The sequence below is a fragment of the Corvus moneduloides genome, chromosome 5, assembly GCF_009650955.1.
Source record: "Corvus moneduloides isolate bCorMon1 chromosome 5, bCorMon1.pri, whole genome shotgun sequence".
In the NCBI taxonomy this organism is placed as follows: Eukaryota; Metazoa; Chordata; class Aves; order Passeriformes; family Corvidae; genus Corvus; species Corvus moneduloides.
This window is the reverse complement of record NC_045480.1, coordinates 43,089,819-43,108,782: the sequence shown is the minus strand read 5'-3', so window position 1 is coordinate 43,108,782 and position 18,964 is coordinate 43,089,819. Positions and strand designations below refer to the sequence as shown.

Below are 18,964 nucleotides of genomic sequence, written 5' to 3'. Positions count from 1 at the left end.
GATGGTGTTTCTCGCCCACTCACCGTTCCCAATCCCCCTCCTCCTCAGTTCCAGGCACTTAACTTTTCATGGAGGAGGTTGGTGTGACAACTCTTGGTCAGCTAAATCTCTTCTTGCAGCAATTCCTATAAGAAATATTGATTTCTTTTTTCTACTGCTGTGAGTCAAAGTGCCCCAGATTAAGAGAGGATCCCTTCTTTTCTGTATCAGAGAGGGTTAGAACAGAGTAGTTGAAGTAAAATCTTGCTTGCATTCTGAAATCTGACATAATTTAGCTTGTGAAACATTGGATCTCATGTTTCCCCAGGGATTATATGGCAAACCTGCAACACCTGAGGTGCTTAAGAGACCTCCCACTAGGCCATGATGGGGGAGAGTATTTATCTTGCATATTGAGCTTGGCAGGGCCTGAAGTGAAACTCTTATATTCAGGAGACAAACAATTTTATAATGCTGAACAAAAAGATCTTTAAGTGCTGTTAGCAGGCTATGCTGAATTAATCTGAGAGAGGTTTCTTCTGGGTGATGGCACTGTACCAGTCAGGAGGGTATTGCAAGAGTCAAGTATATTTTTTATTGAAAATAATCTTTCCACATAAAAAGTACCCTAAAGAAGAGATGAGAAGGCTGTTTTGGGGCTTTTATCTGTCAAAGCAAATGGCATAACAGGTGTGATTCCCCTGAAAAAACTCCTTCTTCATACAGCATCTAGTGTAAGATCTCTCATGGATCACAGTGGCACAGTATAAAAATATTAATTAACTATTGTAGCATAAACTATTTGGGCACTACTGACTTTCCAAAAACAATCTTCCTCTTACAGTGGCATGGGATTTTCTCCATCAATTCTTTCAATGTTTCCTAGTCTGAGAGCCCAACGCCTTCTTTCCTGCCACTTTGTGGCATCACTTTTGCATCAGCGCAAAGGTGGCGTGAAATGCACCCTGACCCAAAGCTTGACACTGGGCATTCAGAGCATGCTGATGTGAGCAGCAGAACAGTGATGAATTGCATGGTAGGAAGAGCAGCCTGGAGGCATTGCTCGGAGGCAGTAACCCAGGGCTGCTGTCAGGCTCTGGCACAGTATCATAATTTCCCAGAACTGTCATGCAGGAAGTCTGGTTGCCTGGCTACTCATTGCATAGTCTGTAACCTTCTGTTATTTTATACAGTAAGGTTGGCGATATAGTTTACATTATTTTTTTAATTTACATTATTTTTTTAATATAAAACAACCCTGTGTAGTGGAAACCTGGGACATGTAGAATTTTCCCAGCAAAGAGACAGAATACTGGTGGTGGTGGTTTATCTGCATTATGTGGATGTTATTTGTCATTTATTTCTTGATAATTTTTTCTTCTCTCTGTAGCAGTCCCTGCATCTGAGAGCAGCATCAACAGTGGCAAAGTGACCGAGAAGTTTGATTAACCATGAGAGATCAAAAGAGCCGCAGGGCTTAAGTTTGGCCACATGATTAAGACACAACCTGAACTGTACAAAGACATTTTGGGTGGTCTCCAAGAGGAGGAGCTTCAAACTAGGTAAAACAAACCTTCTGGCTGAAGGTCAGGAAAAGTACTGCAGCGTGATCCCTCCATCATCTGTTTACATCAGGTACCCCTGGAGGTGCCAGGCTCTGCCCTGTTGTGCCAGGCACAGCCTGGGTGTGCACAGGCTCTTTGCCTGCTGAGAAGAAGGGGTCATTGGGGCTTTCAAAGCACACCAGGCAGGGCAACAGAGTAGATACTCCTTTGGAGGAGCTCTGCAGGAGAGGGGGGATAGATAGGACGTGTTATTAGGCCATACAATCTTTGCTTTCCATGATTTTTGGCTGAGTGCAGGGTGGGTGTGTGTACACACTCCACATGGTATTTTTAACTAGCTCATGTTATGTTTCTTTGAACCCTTTTTAAATGTCAGGACACTGAAGGCTTTTGTTATAACAAGCAGAGCCTGACAAACTGCTGAGGATTTGCATCTGTGAAATGGGGAAAACCTGGCACTAGGGGAGGTCTTTCCTCCTTAGGTGGTGCCTGCTGCTCCAGAAAGCCCCAGGGAGGGGTTTGGGAGGTCCTGTTTTCCAGCACTGACCAGCCTTGGCAATATTTCTCCAGTGACCCTTCTTACATGTGCTACCTGGATGCATAAATGGGTATATATTTTTTCATATGGATATAAAAAATATGTGTTGTTCCTCCTATATAAATAAATGTGTAGTGTTGGAATTGGCTGCCTGCTAGAGGCATGTTCAACTTCTTATCCATTGCACTTCATCGTAGCTTGTTCAGAGGAGTTGAATTTATTTTTTAATTTCCAGTGTCTGTGAGAACAAATAAAGAGTCTAGAAATGTAGATAAATCACTGGAATTATTGCAAGAACTATTGATTAGAAGGAAAAAATGCGTACTTTTTTTTCTAGTGGAATTTGGCTCTTTTTTTTGAAGTCCTTATTCTGTTTGCTCTCTGAAATTAGGTAGAAGTTGTTGATAACTTTTTGTTTGCTGTTTTCTCATCCAGCAATTATTAGAATTTGGCTTTAGGAAGCTCTGAAACCCACCAGCTTTTTTTTTTAACTTAACTTTGACATGGAAGGAACAAAGTAAATTTTTTGATCCTGATGTACATGAGAATTGAATATAATTTCTGACTAAATGAATGATGATGGAATTCATAGGCCAGAATATCAGATGATGAAAACCAGCACAGTTTGATCTAAAAATTTGCTGTGATCTGAGTTGATGTGACTGTACTTTCCTAGCAGAGCAGTAACACTTGGCTTAGTGGTGCTGTCTCTGCAGTGTGAGCTCCAGGAGGAAGGTGACATGGGTGGGCTGTACTGCCAGGCGAAGCTCTGACCTGCAAGTATCTTGCAGTATCTTGTGCTCATCACCTCCCTAAGACAGAGGTGGAGATACTGAGGTAGAAGAAAAAGAGCATTGACATGCAGGGGAAAATTTTTAAATTTCAAAATCTGCCATTAGCAGTTGCTGGACTCATTGTGTGTCAGTAAGTTGGGTTTTGGCTTGAAAGAGGCTTTTGTCTAAGGGTGTGTTGGCAGGAGCAGGGGGAGTGTGACGAGATGCAAACCAGAGCCATGAGGGGTTCCTCCAGAACTTGCCACATCTTGTGGCCTCACAAACATTGCTGAGGGCAGCAGCAACAGAGCAGGTTGGGGCAAGGGTGACACATGGCTACAGACTTGCTCTGTCACGTAGAGAACATGGCAAGAGGCAATCCATTCTTCATTAAGGGTATGTTGCCACTGCATTTTTCTCTTGCTTCAGGCAGCAAAAAGCTGATTTCACCATTAGGAGATGGTCAGAAGGCTGGAACGTGTAAAAGGATGGAAAAGAAATGAGGTCAAGAGCTGGGAGTGAAAGGTTGATTGCATGGGAATGCTCTTCCCCAGCACGGACCACGGGCAAGCAGAAATAAATTGTGGGTATGAATAGAAAATAGATGTTTACTGAGGAGCTTAATTGAGGGTTCAGACGATGAAATCAGGAGAAGGAGATATTTGTCCTAATTTTAATCTTTGTTTATATTTGCACAGACTTAGAAAAAATGTTTTGTATTTTGTATCAGAGAACAAATACAGAGGAGAGAGAACAGCTAAGTGCTCTGTGTCTCTGCCTGCTATTTTAACAAGAGGTCCTCATGCTGATATGGGCTTGTATCATCATTTGCTATGGACTCTGCTTTTTAAAAAATTACTAGCTAGGTCACAAACTCATTTTACCTGTCATCTCCTGGATGGAGAAAACAGTATGATTGTTGAAATCATTGTTAAATGGCTGATGTTGGTGCCCCTTGGCAAATTTCAAATACTAATCTTATTTTTTTAGGGTATTCAGAGTGTATGGATGGGCAACAATTCTTCACTTGGGGTTGGTTCACTATTTTTGTTTGTTGAAGCACTGGCAAAAGATACAAGTTTTTATTTGCTTTTTTTAGCATGCAGAAGCCCCAAGTTGCAACATTCAGGACATGGTCTTTTCCAAAATATGATGGAGTCTTAGGGCAGGAACTAAGTTGGTTTCCTGCCAGATCTGAGCCGCTGCCTGGGGAAAACAAGCAATAGAGGAAAGGCTACAAAGAGAATAATTTTTTTTCCTTTTGACAGCTGGCTAATCTATCTGAATTTGGAAGGTCATAGAAGGCATAGAAGGAGTAATAATAGCAAATTGTGTTATAGAGAATGCCTGCTGCTTTATGGCTATTAGGAAAATACCACAGGAATGAATTTTTAAAAATAGCTCAGTGTTACAAGCACAAAGGGGTGTGACTGTGGCTGCAGGAAAATGTTCTAGCTTCTTAGTTCCTAAAGTCAAAAAATTCCTGTTTGTTTAATATTTATCTCCAGGAGTAAATTGGCCTCTCGTGCCAGAGAAAACAGTGTTTGGGTTCAGCAAGTCCTGAGGCAAAGAAACTTTATTATTGTTCAGGCAGGATCTGGAAAACGCTGCCAGGTGCAGTGCTTGATACCTCACTTGAATGCTCCTGGTAGATGGGGAGGCCTAAACTTAGAAGTATGCAGCTGAGGAGAAAGGCTTTGATAGCCTGTTTTTCATGAAAAGCACAAGATCGCAGCAGCAACAGAGAGCTGGAAGACAGAGAGAAAGAAGTTGGGCTCTTGGAACAAACTGGAGGGTAAAATGCATTTGGAGAAACTCTGAAAGCTTTGTGAGGATGAGGAGGAGGAAGGGGGGTGAGAGGTACAGAAGATGGGGAGCTGTACCCCCACATGGTGTGCTGTGGTGAGCACATGCAACTCCAAAGGACACATACACATGCTTGCCTTGGGCAAGATGAAGAAACACTCCACCTCTGAGTTCACAGCCTTGGCTGCTTGCTGCTTAATCAAAGACTTGGTCATGCTTAGGAGTAACACCAGTGCCCACTCACCTGCTGTCAGTCCAGTGTACCCTCAGCATCCCAGCTCCTGGGGCTGCCCTGGCACTGTGGTGTGGGTAGTGCAGGCCTGATGGGCTGTGTAAATTCAGGTGGTTGTGCTTCTTGGACTGCCCAACTCAGAAGGCTCAGAGGCAAGTGGGAATTCTCCCAGTCTGATTTTAGAGATTTGGTTTGAATCTGTTCACACTTGGGGGCTCCAGCCTGCACTGAAGCCAGGGCAGTAGTGGCAGGATTGGGTCCTGCCTGGAGTCAGAGCCCTCAGCCGGGGCTGGTAGTGAGCAGCACCACCTCTCCACCAGCCCAAAGGATTCAAATGACTGGAACTAGAGGAGGCATCTTGAGGGTTTGCATTTTACAGGTGAGAGTTCCAGTATTTCAAATGTAGTGTTTATCCAATTGCTGGGGCTCTGGAGAGCTTTTGACAGGTTGATGTCACTGTGGGCTAGACTGGACGACCTGCAGCAAAATAGTAGTGTCCTGAAATGTGAGGCTGCAAGAGCTCTCCCTTTGTCTTGTCCTCATGCTGCCCTGGTTTGTGTTGGTGCAAACACACCCTGTAAAAGACTTTGAATGTTGATAGCTTTGTTTAATTGAAGGATCTACTCTGGAGCCCTTAGAGAGGTCTGCATACGAGATAGGAATGACACCTTGTACCTAGGTAGGAAGAAAAGCAGCTGTGGTTCACATTAAAATGTGATGGAGAAGGCAGGGAAGTTGCATTTCAATTCTTTGATGTGGGCAAAAGAGTTTGTTCATTTTCAGATACAGGAGAAATAGGATTTTAAGCAATGCTTCTTACTTTGAGTAAAAACTCCATTTACAGCATCCTCTTTGAACTGCTGCTTAGATGTTTGTTTCTGGAGCACATGCAGTGAGTTTGCCAAATGCTTGGCAAGGGACAGGGGCCTGTTAAAAATTAACTAGAAACTGAGATAAATCACATACAAATAGCTCAGGGAGCATGGTGAATTCATCAGTGCCTGATGCAGTTGCTTGTCTCACAGCTGCCCAAATTCCTTTGTAACATGTTTTGGGTTTCTTAGCTTCAAGATGCCCTGTCCAGCAGTTTCTTCAGGAGAGAATGTCAGATGCATTTCTTTGAGCAGCATTTTAATCTGAAGCACAGCATTTTGTATGGTATGAATGACTGGCCCAATCTTGCACCCCAGAAGCCAGTGGCAGCTGGGTCCATAGTGTCTTGCCTGACTGTGGTGGTGGAAAGGGGCCGAGTGAAAAAAGTCCAGGCTTCCGGAAGTCAAAGACCTGTTAATAAAGCTTCTCCCCTTTGATAATGCTGGATAATGGAAGCTTTTAACTGTGTTACTGCTTTGAACCAGCTGATGTTGCAGGTTAGGCTGGTTGACCTGGGTCTCTGTGGCTGTGTGTCAAGACAACAGTGTGTGGCAGGAGAATTTGTGAGTTCAAGTGAATGGCACTTACCTACTCTGGGTGCATGATGTAAGCGTTTGCTCTCCTTTCTTATCTGTCACATTGGTGAGTTTACTCACCTTTCTTACAGCAGTAAGAAAGTAATATGGGTGTGGAGAGGCGCACAGAGAAAATTTCTACTCGCCCCTTGAATGTGTTCAGGGAGCTCACAAACAGCCTGACCCCTCACCTGAAAGGCTGGTGGGCAAGGCTTGAGACCATTGGAGCAGCCTGTGCCTGTTCTGCTGCAGCTCTGTGCAGTTCCCTTATGAGTGCAAGATGTTTCTCTTCCCCAAAGGGAGTTGTTGCCACTGAAACATGAAGCAGGGGTTGTCTGTATTGAGTGTCAGGACAGAGCCATCATTCCAAGGATATTTTAAATAGCAAGGTTTGAAAATCCCTCTCACACAATATTTTGCGTGCTGCAGGATTACCTTGTAGTTGCTGTTGGCCGCCTCTGCTGTTGGCAGTGTGGTTTGGAGATGCTGTATTCCTAGGCTGTTCCAGGCAGACTGGCTGTTGGAAAACTCACAAGTCATTGTCAGTTCAGGCCAGAAATGGAGTCCAGTTCTTTTGCACTTGTGTACTGCTGAGTGCAGTTGCAGGATTTCGTGCATGCCCCATTTGTGCCTCCTGTAGTTTCATGCGTAGCTGCTTCTTAAAGTGTCATAGCTCCAATCTGTCTGCTGCATGCTCAGGATATTGCCCTATTTGGGGAGTTTGTGTGGTTTGTTACCTGCAGACTCGGACCCAGTGGCAGAACACAGGATTTCAGTCGGAGCAGCAAGTGCAGAGGGTGGTTACGGAATGGGTCTCCTCTAGTGAGGGTCTCTCTTTAGGGAGGAAGCAGACTTCCACATCAGGGAAGGAAAAGGTCCTTATCTTCATTAGGGCACATGAAAGTTTGGATTTGCCCAATGTCTTCTTAGTATCCCAGCTGATACCTCTGGCAAAACCTGGGAGAAACATGAAGAGAGTTCCACGCTTTACGGACCACCTGGTCACAGCCAGCCAGAGAGGGGTAGTCATCAGTGGTGTTTGTTGCAATCCCAAACACACTCTTTGCACTAAGTGGTACCCTGGGAGGGGATGGCTGAATAAAAGATGAAGAACAGGGTTATAAAGAACTTGTGTGAGATGCTGTGGGCTGGCCACATGGTGACGAAGACATTCCTTGATGTACCAGGTATTTTCTCTGCCTATTTTTCATATTACTGCAATATTTTTTTTCAAGTCCCAGTCACGTATCTTTATTTGGCAATCAAATTACTCCAATAAAAGCTGGCAGAGCAGTTCACAGTGAATTTTGTAGTGAGTGTGCCAGGGCTGTTTGCTAATACAGAGATGAGCTGCTAGAATGCTGAGGTCTCCTAACACCCCACAAAACTGCCTGGTGTACCTTGTGAGTAACGAAACATCACTCAGTTCTAAGAGGCAACCTTCAGTAACAGAGTTCACCCAACTATAATATCTTTAAAATCAGGATAGAACCAGTGGCATAGGAAAAGAGAGTGACTGAATTGCTCACAGTTTAACGACCCTTTAACTATGCAATAAGGATTCCTGGCTCCTATGCAAATTGATGTGCACCATAGAGTTGTGGACTTTATTATTAGTGAGCAGTTCCAGTGGCTTCAAACCCTGTGTATTCACTCCAAGATACAAATGGCTAAAGGAATCCCCTAGACATGCATGAATCGTGCATATTTGAGAGAGAATACTCGGCGTTGGGACAGGGAAACTTTGAAGAGCTCCAACTTTGGTCCTCCAACTGTTCCAGGAAACTGAGGTAAGATGACAACATTCTTTGAGCCAACTCAACATCAGAGGGACGGAAGTCAAAGTGTCTCTCTCTTGGACACATCTCTTGAAACCTGTTAATCAAATTTCTTGCCTTAGACAGTCTCACAGTTATTTTCCTAATTTAAAGTATAACTGGCACTGCTCAGTACTTATTTGGGTTTAGTTCTCTATTTACATTGTGCTGGATGTGAGGATGGTCTTTGCTGAGGATTCTGGTGGTGTCATCACCAGCTGATGTGGCACAATTGCATGAGCTCCCAGATGAGGAGCTCTTGCTTTTGTGCTAGACTTGAACCCAGGGCTGTGAGATCAAAGCCAGTTTTCATTGCAAGGCTTTTTTTTCTGTTCTTTGCAGTTCAAAGACACTGGTACTGAACAGGAGTGTATGCATGCCACAGTAATCCTGCTTCACATGTAAGGGAATTCTGTCCTGCACTGTTCTGATAGGGGGAAAAAATCTGCTGAGTCCATTTCTCCAAGTTTTTGATCTAAAATGGGGGCAGGGCAACAGGCAAGGGTAGAGGTGATGTGGTCCTGTTTCTGCTGGGGCACTGTGGTATCAAAACAATGATGATGTCTTCTTGAAATTCCTTGAGAGTGTCAATCTCAAATTTTAGCACTGGTGTTGTATACAAATGCAGTAAAATAATTCTCTGAGTACACACTGTACTTTGTCTTTCCAGGTGTTTGCCAAACTCAAAATGAATATATCAAGAGTATTCAGGGTAAGAGTCTGAAATGAGAACATGGGCTGTTGAAATGCATAACAAGATAAAACCTGGGAGAAAACTGTGACAGAGGACTATTCCTGGCCTGAAGAGAAGGTAAAAAGTCAAAGTATTAAGTTAAAAAAATCGTGGGAGAAGTGCTGTAGTAACTCGTGGTGAGAGGAAAGCAGGATTTGGCTGTGTCACAGAGAGGAGCATCCTTATCCTGTGTGCCAGATGGATCTTGGCTTCCTTGCTCAAACACTGAATACAGGCCTCAGCCTGTCGTGCACAATAATCATGTGCACACACTCTGTATAAGCCATCATGCAAATGTTCCCTGGCACACAGAGCACAGAGATGCTGTAGAGATGGCCCTTTTCCATGTGATTTTTGAGACACCTGCAGTGGTTTGACCGAAGTGGAGTCTTGGGGAGATCTTTAATAGCTGGATTGCAGGGAAACAGCAGAGTGGCAAAAATCTGACCATACATACAGAGTGAGCTTACGTATTTCTTAAAGAAAACATTAGTTGATTCTTAACATCTCTTAAGCAAACTGAGGAAAAATCGTGATGGAAAGCCAGGAATTGTTTCTGGTTCTATCCAGAAAGTTCAGATCTAACTTGCTCTGCTGTTTGACATGTTATTGAGAAACTGAGGAATAAACCTATGCCTTTGACATGTATCAAGCATGTGTAAGCATGATGTCCTGTCTGGCTCTCTGCCATTAAATTAAACATTTCTTAGGAGAAAAAAGGCAACCTAAGGTGATCACTCCAGTGGGCATTCACATCCAGTGATGTGAACGGGATCAATCCTGATCTGACTATCCTGATTTCGGTAATGTTACCCAAGATGTTTTTTCAACTTTAAGAAGAAAGATAAATAAAAAATAACCCATGTGTTTGGTTTGGTTTTTTTTCCAATAATAGTCCATCTTGGCCCAAAGCAACCAGTGTAAAACACTGTCTAAAGGACGGTTTGTTTCAAAGCAAAGGAACAGTGCACAAGCAGAATTGGTAAGAGCAGAGCTACTAGAACATGATTTGATTCATTTTGGACTTGCAATCCTGAAAACTTACATGGAGCTGGTTTCTGAAATCTAGAGGCGCTTCACAGTCTGTACTGCTGAAGACTTGTCTTTGTGGTTCCTGATGGTCTTTGGTCTGTTGGCATTTTAAACAAATGGAGCATTACAGAGATTCCAAATGCATTTCCTCATGTATCTCTAGGTCTGTTTGATGCAGTAGGTGAGGTCTGAGAAGGGAATCTCCTCAAGCTTTGAAAGTTAATGCAGTGATCTTTCAAATCACTTCTGAAGCCTACCACTAAAATGTTTTGCATTTCTTTCTAAAATTCTTTCTTGCAGGTTTACACCAAGGCATTGCTCAAATTCTTTTCTTGTTTTTAATTGGTGTGGAAAATCTGAAGTCATAAAACACTGAGAGATAGATCTATACAACCAAAAATTTGCATCGCATTTAATTGGACCTTACTTGCTAATTAATAACTCTGTATGTGTAACATTCACAATTAAAATTTTAAAGGCAGCTGTAGTTTCTTGTTGCAAATTTTTAAAGGCAGAGTGAACAGGTCTCAAGGTGAGTGTCACAATGCATTGCTAAAATCAAGAGACTTTGGATCAAGCTATCTTTTCTGATAACTACTGTGTCTCATTTGCAAGGAGAAATAACTTCTATTGGGGTGCATATAGAGACCATTGGGCCATGGGTTGGAGAGAGCTGCTACTGTGGCAGCTTTTCTCCAGCAGAACAGAGCAGGATGATGGAGGCTGCTGTCATAAATGTTCTTCTGTTCAGGGTTGTCTTCTCATGACTGAGTCTTATTAGCGTGGCTATTGTCATCTCCAACTGCAGTAAAACCAAAGTTTTGACCTCCAAGTCTCAGATAATTTACTGAAGGGAACCGAGAGAAGCTGTTCTCCAGAATGAATGAGCTTCACTAAAAGCACTCACTACTGATTTAGTGACATGGATCTGATGAGAGGTGAGGGGACTGTATAAAATGCAATCTGAAACCAAAAATCTTGTCTTGGTCCCTTCCCTTGTGCTGATTTTGATGTCAGCAAATGCGTAAGTGCACACTGCCACTGGTCCCAGTAACTGTCATTTATGAAGAATCTTATTTTCAATCTTTTTGGGGAAAAGAGTTGAACATGTCTATGAAAAGACATTCAATTATAAACTGGCAAGAGGTTAAACATTTGATAAATATTTTCATGTTAAGTTAGTGTAATTTCTTCTGCTTGCTTAAGTATCTAAGCAGGAATTTCTACTACCTACTTACTAAACCCAAAACTATAATCTACTTCATAGGAAGACCTCAGGCCGTATTTTCATCCCTTTTTTGAAGTTCATCTGGAAAGAGCAGTCCTGGCTGAGGTGTGTGGCCGGAGGGAGCTGCCTGAAAAGAGCCTGTACAGAAAGAGCTGGAGAAGGATCCTCACAACAGAACCCCTGAGTGACCTCACCTTGTCTATTCAAAAGATGGAGAGAAGGCAGCACAGTCACAGCGCAGCCAGGTGTGGAGGTGAGTGACTTAGAGCCACAGCAGCTCCCCCAGAGCTCAAAAACACTGCCTCGGTGTCTGCTGAGACTGCAGCTGTCACAAGGCTTTACAAGTCCATGTTTGACTATAGCAATGAAATGCACTGATAAAACAGAAACCTGAATCCTCCCCCTGTCACCTACTTATTTCTGTCTACCTTCTGAATTAATTCAGAGTTCTAGGGACTGCTTGTAAAAATGGCCAAAAAGCTCTTGACAGTCTTGCATAGGTTTCTCCTCTAACCAGGGAATCTTAAACTCAGAAAGGTGTAGTAATATGATGAACCAGACTAAAATGTGTTTATCTTATGTTCCTTGGCATCTAACAGCAGTTTGTGCAGGTTGAATCAAAATGAGGAACTATGGTAGCTGCTCTTTCTTGTAAAATGTCCATTTTATATTGCAGAAGCTCTTAAATTACCTGTGATACTTCTCTTAAAGTTAGGTTGAAAGTTGTCATTCTTCCTTCTGAATAATAGGTACAGTGCTCTCTTCATATGATAGTGAAATGTATTTTGATTTTTAAATCTGGTAATAAGAGCTATTTCACTCTGGGATTGTCATCTTTTGTTTCATTTCACTGCAATGAAAATGAGACTCTCAATCTAGAAATGAAAACAAGATGCCCAATTAGTAGCAAGTAACAGTCTCTTTTACTGATTACTTTAAAATAAGGACAAGGTTTTCAACTATTCACAGATATTTCTGACACATCACAAAGTAACATAAGAAAAAAAGATCATAATCATATTTGAAGCAAAATAGTTTAAAATTTAATGTTTACAAATGCGTTGCTTTTTTCCTTTTCAAAATGTTTGCTGATACAGTTTTGCAGGAGACTCTGTTTGGTCACATACACGTCTGCTCTACACACGCTGTTTCGTCCTAGGGGACAAATGGGAAAAGTATTCTCAGATTGGTACTTTGTCAGAAACTGGGATTTGGAATATGACCTCTACTGGTCTTGCAATTCTGTGTCTGTGAGCTTTGTACAAGACTGAACATGCTATGCAGCTGACATTTATTTTACACTGTACTGAGATCTTCTACATACGTATTTTGAAGCTTTAAGGCTGCACCACTAACAACATTTTACCAATCTTTTGTCATTTTCTTAACATGTTATAGTTACTTTATCAATTTTAGAATTGCTAGCAGTGGTGACAGCCCACTTAAAAAATTCCACACCAAACAGAAGAATTCCCTGGGAAACTGCACAGCACATGCATGATACATAGCTATAAAATTAGTCCAAAGTTTTGATAAATCCTTAGTTCCCACTAGACCTAATAGTTGTTCTAGTTCTAAAGAATAAAATGCTTATTCTATACAGAAGGTTGGGTGGAGTATGGACATTTGGCAAAGATCACTCGAGGCATTTCACGGTCTGAATTGTTTGTACAGTGTTAATGCAGCTGCCCTTTTCCCTTATGCGGAGACTTGTGGCACCTGTGGGAAGGGATCATCCCTGGCAGCGTCAACAGGCTCAGCCTTACAAGATCCGAGTTCATCTTTTCCTGGCTGCTCAGTCTTCAGCTGAACCAGGAGCTTCTTGCAGGACTGAGAGCCCTTTAGGGCGTGCTTGTGAGCTCGATGCAAACTTGTACAGCATTTTCAGAGGCCAGTTTACAGCAGGGAAGTGCTTGGTCTTTTGCCTTCAGGACATTACAACACGAAAAATGGCACCAGCATTTTTCAGTGAGCACCATTAACTGACTTTGGTAACTTGGCATGACCAGCAGCATTGAAGAAGATGCTGAATGCCTGTCTCGTACAAAAAGAAAGTACAGCTGCCAATTACCCTGCAACTACAGTCTGTAAATACTAAAAACATAAATATGTTAACCATACACATATACACAAAACAGAGCACAAGCAATATTACAGGATGCAATGCCTACTCTCTATAACTGGTTTTGGTTAATACAGATGCAACAGCAAAATAAATGCTATTTCATATATGACAAACCTTTCTTCCAAAGGTCAGTGGCAGTAAGCCAAAGTTCAGGTCCAGGCTTTCACTAATCCAATGTAACTCACACAAATTAATCAATGAAAGAGTAGCACTAAGGGAAGATAATGACTATCAGTTAACACTGAAGCTTTGAGATGGAGCTTTCTTTTGCCACCATTTGTGATCAATTCTCCCTTTTTCACAAGTGCTCTTTCTGTGAGCACTCACCAGCCCTAACAGGGGAAAAAGTTATTACATACAAAATATGATTTAGGGGTAAGGATTAATAGAAAGAACCAGCCGGAGCTTGGATTTTCTCAATCCTGGGAGGTGCTCTCCATATATTTAAGTGAAATTTCCATGAGATTGCACTTAGCAGACCACTAAGAAGTTGTTGCTCTCTCACTTTTTTCTTCTTTTCCATGCAGTTCTGTTTCAAAGTTTGGCAGAATTGCATGAGAAGGGCAAGAGGAGATGATTGCTGGTCCATTGTCTTGGCTAATGCTCTTCAGAACAGCGTCCTCTCCTCAAGACCACATCATCTAGTCCAATATCTCCAGTTCTTCCTTTCCCTTTCTCACCTCTGAAAATTATCTAGGAAGAGAAATAGAACAATTTAAGTGGAGGATAAAAAAAAAAAAAAAAATTACACAGAGATAATTCATTAAAAAGTGTGATGAAGGATTCTGGATTCTCCTCAGGTTTCCAGTAGGCCCCTCCAAAATCACTACTGTTTGGTTGCTTTTGGGTTTTAATTAGCTAGAAACTAAAACGTCCAAATTTCTTCCCTGCTTACTTAGGAGTCTTCCTTTGCTCCCCAATCTCTGGATAAGTGTCACAGTGGTTCAGGTCAGCAGTCCTGGCTGCCCATGCTGGCTGCAAAAGATCCCAAACTCAAGTGTGCCATGAGGCAGCTCCTGTCTGTGGTCCAATGGATGGCAGGTCATGCTGACAGCTACTGCCAGGGGGTCAGGAAAGGCACGGGAACTGTGAGAAAAGGAACTTTTTGCTGGTCATGTCTGAGATCTTGTCTACCAGACAAGACATGAGTGATTCAACACTTACTGAGACAGACACAAGGACTGCCCGAAGTGATAAATTTAGGGGGGGGGGGGGGGAAAAGAATATAGCAAATATATTGTTCACCTGTTACAAATGTCCACCTTCTCAGACTGACATTCATTTACAGCTAACAAAGGCAGGTGTCTTTGCTACTGTTCCTGAGGTAAAGTTTCCAGAAAACTATCTGCAGTACCTACAGCCTTAATAATTGTTTTAGAAATAGATACTGTGTGTGTCTTGTAGCCTGATCTCACCATGAACATTGATGTGTTTTCACATCAGAGTACCTGATATTTAAGTCAGAGTAAAACAGGCCCTGAAGTACCCAAGCCACTTCTTCAGATCTGAAATAGAAACTACCTTCAGAGGTTGAAGAATAACACTGAGCTTTTGATACCAGTTAATCACACAATGTTTCTAAGATTTCCAAGTGTTAAAAGATTCTCCATGGCACTTCGGGCAGCTTCTTTTGATTGCATTAAACAACTTTGTGTTGTAGGTATTTTTAGGTCATCATTCACCTCCTTGGCCTGATCAGCTGCAGGGATGCTAAAGGGCATAAAACCACAATTGACTGCACGTGTAATCTCCCTACCTTACCAAAAATTACTTATTTTCAGTATCTTTGCCCTGGTTGAGCCAGTTACTAATCCACAGGGGATGATTATTCCTATTTCATGGCACTGTATTATTCAAAGCATTATTCATGAGGACTCTTGATACAGGCTATTTTTGAAATCTCTATAGAGTATGCCTCTGTCCACAAGGCTGTTCTTTCCTGTGTGATGATTCCCTTAAAATAGGCTGTACCAGGTAGCTCAGGAAATGACACAGTAGCCTGAGTCTATTGCTGTAGCTGGGATTTCTTTCTCTTTTCTGTGCATAAAACTAATTGGAAAAAAAAGGCACAATGACTCTCATCTGTATTGTGATTCCATTGGCAGAGATTAAAGTAGTAAAACAGACTGAAACTGAACCCAGAAGATGAACACTGCAGTGCTGCACCATTTAACTGTCTTCAGCTTTTCATGCAAAAACCCAAAAAGCAACATGAGCATCAGTACTTACACTCCTGATGCCCAGTCCCCGTAAAGTTATGTGTGTCTGTCTCCAGCCGTGGCCACCATTTCTTCCCCAGACAGCTGGGCCATGAGCACCATTTTTCCTTACAAAGACTTGGAGGGCACCAGAATGCAGCCCGGGCACTTTATGCCTAAAGGACAGGCACAAGTCTCCAGCCTGAGCCATGTGACCCAAGGGCAGGATAAGATGTGCTACTCTTCCTTCTTTGCTCTTGGGATCAGAGATGGTAAGATACTGTCCCCCTGCAGTGGAAAAAGCAGTTAGTTTTTAGCAGTTAGGTTTTGTTTGGTTTTTCTTAATGCTACTAGGTTGCAGGACCAAATGCATGAAAATTTATTAAAAAAAATAATAAAGGGGTCCACAAGGTTCAGTGAGTGTTAAATAAGGCATATATAAACAAAACTGGTGCATCTGCCTCCTACAGGGTAAGATCTACAGTGCTGCTCTTCTCTATACATTAATACCAGGTTAGGTGTTGCCCATCTAATTTCTTTTTGACAAAGCAAACAATACCTCTCAAAAACTGAAACCTCATGTATTCTGTAATTTCTGACAACCTCTTGGTGACTGCATGATTTTAAACCCGCAGTGATATTAAAGCCACTGTGCAAATTTACGCACCTTTCAAGCTGCAATGTTTTGCTGTTGGACAGATAAAGGAGAAGACCAGAATAAATGCTATCATGTAATTGAGCTATGGCTCTGTCCCTTTCCTTTCCTTTGGGAACTGTGTTAACAGGTTAAGTCTCAATGCATATCCATTTGCAACCCCGACAGCCTCTTTTATTTAACCGTAATTTAAACTCTTAATCTGGATTAGATAGATAAAGCAAGCAGCAGTAATGATTTCCACATGGCTGTTAACCCTGAAGCCTAACAGTAGGAAGTTGGCAGTGAACATACATACTCAATTCAAAACCCTATTATTAGCTCTTATCATGTATGAAGTAAAGGTGCCTTCCAGAAAACACTTAGAACATGAGAAGCTGAGGATTTCGGGAATGGCAACATCCATACAACCTAGAAAGAAAAAAGGCACCTTTCATACTGACACTCAGAACTACACTAAACGAGATTTCACATCTTGGAGAAAATCCAGACCTGTATGTGCTGTTTGTACTTTTAATGAAAACTTTTGCAAGGTGGGTAAAACCTTTAAAATCTGAAATGACCAAAGGGAAAAAGGTTCAAAAAAACCCCAAAAAACTTATCTTACACTGAATTTAAGAATATTTTTTCTTTATGAAATCAGATTTTAGGAGGTTTTTTAAAATAAAAAAATTCCACTTTTACCTTAAATTCATTAAGAAAGGTGGCATTTTTAGTCTCCTCAGCTAAAACTGAAGATGCAGAAATATTGGGGGTTTGTAATATTGTTGACATACACGGTTAAATAGGATAGAAAAATATTTTTTAATTATCTCCCTGCTACTTCTCAACCAGAGCATTGTTTTTGGAAAGCTTCTCTTTGAAAGTCACAATGATTTCCCTCAATAGCTGTAAGATTTAATGACAATGTACCAGGGCTTGTCACACACTTAGAAGGAAAGACAACCTTGTCTCCAATTCGCTACTTCTACATAAGTTTGTAAGCTCTTTGCTCTCCATGAGACTTAACAAAGCAAAGTAGTATGCTGTTGTCTGGGCCTCTAGATCAGCATTTAGCCATGAAGGGGGATCCATTTGCCCAAGGATCTGTTAAAGCCTTTTGGTGGGTATCTTCTCAGGGAGTTTTCTTTTTTTTTTAATGCATTGCTTTTGCAGCAAGGTCGCTAATTGCTAAAATAAGCACAATACTGTTTAAATAACTGTACCTGTTTGCTGAAGATACAATTATACCACTATGAAAGTACTGACTTATTAAGTGCATCGTTTTCAGATAGTTACTGTGGCTGAATCCAATCAATAGGAAACAGATTTAGGTAAGCACAAAGCAAATATATCTGTAGGCAAGCCCCTGGAGGAAAAGGTCCCCTCAAATCAGCATTTTCTGCATGCAAGATAAGTTTATAATGCTTCAGCACAGTACCTTTCAAAATGCAGATTCTGATAAACCAAAAAATAGCAAACTTTGCAAGGTGAAAGCAAACAGTCAGGAACAAGCTGTGAAAATAAATCCTTGCAACAAGGTATTCCAGACAGGAGGGAGTGGGTGGGTGACTTCAAGGGACTAGTTTTAACAGGTTATGTCAACAGTAGCAGAACATACAGAGGAAATAAATAGCTGAGCTTGACCCTGACTACTGGGAAGCAATGCAGGGGAAAAGTCTGACAAAAAAGAGCCAGTTAAAAATCATAGTTCTGGAACTTAGTATGCATTAACAACAATTTTTGAGTACAGATAATGAATATGCTTTGAGTGACCTAGAAAAAATGGATTTTTACATCTGCTGTTTCAAAAAAGGTATGAATTACATGTAATATTTTCTTTTTTTAGGTGCCTCTCTGCAAGCAGGTGACAGCTGCCTGTTTTCTCATCTGCAGGAGGAAGGAGCTCTGCTCTCCCACTCATTCCCAAGGCTTTTCAAGTGTCACAAAGAGCTCCTGAAGTACTAGAGCAGCCTGTGTGGGGCAAGCCCTGCCCAGCCAGTGAAGACAGCACTTCCAAACAGCCTGGAAAAGGTGCCAGGTCACCTGCTGCGCTGGCAAATGACTGTGCCAGCAGTGGCAGCATAAGGCCAGACAGATGTGACAGGGTAGTGCACGAGGAAAATGCCCTCGCCCTCCCTCATCTTAACCTGTACCATTGTCCCGCCTGAGAGCGCGCTTCCTTCCGCAGGCTGCCATCCCTCACATAATGGGAGCTTTGTGCACTTCAAAGGCTGCTCCTTGGGGATGAAGTAATCCCATCATTACGGGGAGCCAGGGATGTGTGTCTAATCCCCAGCACTGCTGGGCAGGCACTGCTGGGGGAAGGGTAGGCAGGAAAGGACAGCAACCTCTCTGTGCCACGCCAAAATCAATATACCAAATACATCCCACTTCCTGGGACAGCAGAGGTGGGCCAGAGGGCAGGGCTGCTGCTGACCACCAATGCTGATGCCAGTCTCCTGTGCTGCAAGCAGCTACTACACACTCCCCTCTAATGTTTGGTGTAGTGTCACTTTTTACCATCCCAAAAAATCCCATTTTCAGAAGCTTCTGTGTTTGAACATTTTACTTCCAGTTACTTTTTTCCTATATACAGATTGATTTTACTGAATTCTACTCCAACCTATAGCAATCTGAGAGGTTAAACTAGAACATTATATCTGGCAGCAAAACAAAGACTATGTCCAATACTTTCTATAATTTTGCTAGTGATAGGGAACTAATTATGGTTACATGGTTGTTTGAAAAATAAGCTTTGTTTCACCATAAATAAAAGCTGTTCTCTAGTCCACTTTTTTCCCCCAGATTCTTTTAAGGCAAACTTTTGCTGACTATATTTACTACTCCTTCAGA

General features: G+C 42.0%; 2 protein-coding genes across 4 annotated transcripts in view; one reads left to right on the top strand and one right to left on the bottom strand.

The window, feature by feature from the left end:
• The window catches only part of TBCK (TBC1 domain containing kinase), a 111,366-nt gene extending 109,927 nt beyond the window's left edge, over positions 1 to 1,439 (top strand). Inside the window, exon 26 of the mRNA XM_032109694.1 lies at positions 1,370 to 1,439. Within this exon, the coding sequence (XP_031965585.1) occupies positions 1,370 to 1,411 (42 nt within the window). The 3' untranslated portion in view covers positions 1,412 to 1,439. The remainder of the gene's footprint in view (positions 1 to 1,369) is intronic.
• A 10,612-nt stretch (positions 1,440 to 12,051) lies between these two features.
• Positions 12,052 to 18,964, bottom strand: part of NPNT (nephronectin) — a 48,574-nt gene continuing 41,661 nt past the window's right edge. For all 3 annotated transcript variants that reach the window (XM_032109698.1, XM_032109696.1, XM_032109697.1), the window contains 2 exons: positions 15,506 to 15,762; positions 12,052 to 13,969 (listed from right to left, as the gene is read on the bottom strand). In XM_032109698.1, the coding sequence (XP_031965589.1) occupies positions 13,874 to 13,969; positions 15,506 to 15,762 (353 nt within the window). In that variant the 3' untranslated portion in view covers positions 12,052 to 13,873. The remainder of the gene's footprint in view (positions 13,970 to 15,505; positions 15,763 to 18,964) is intronic.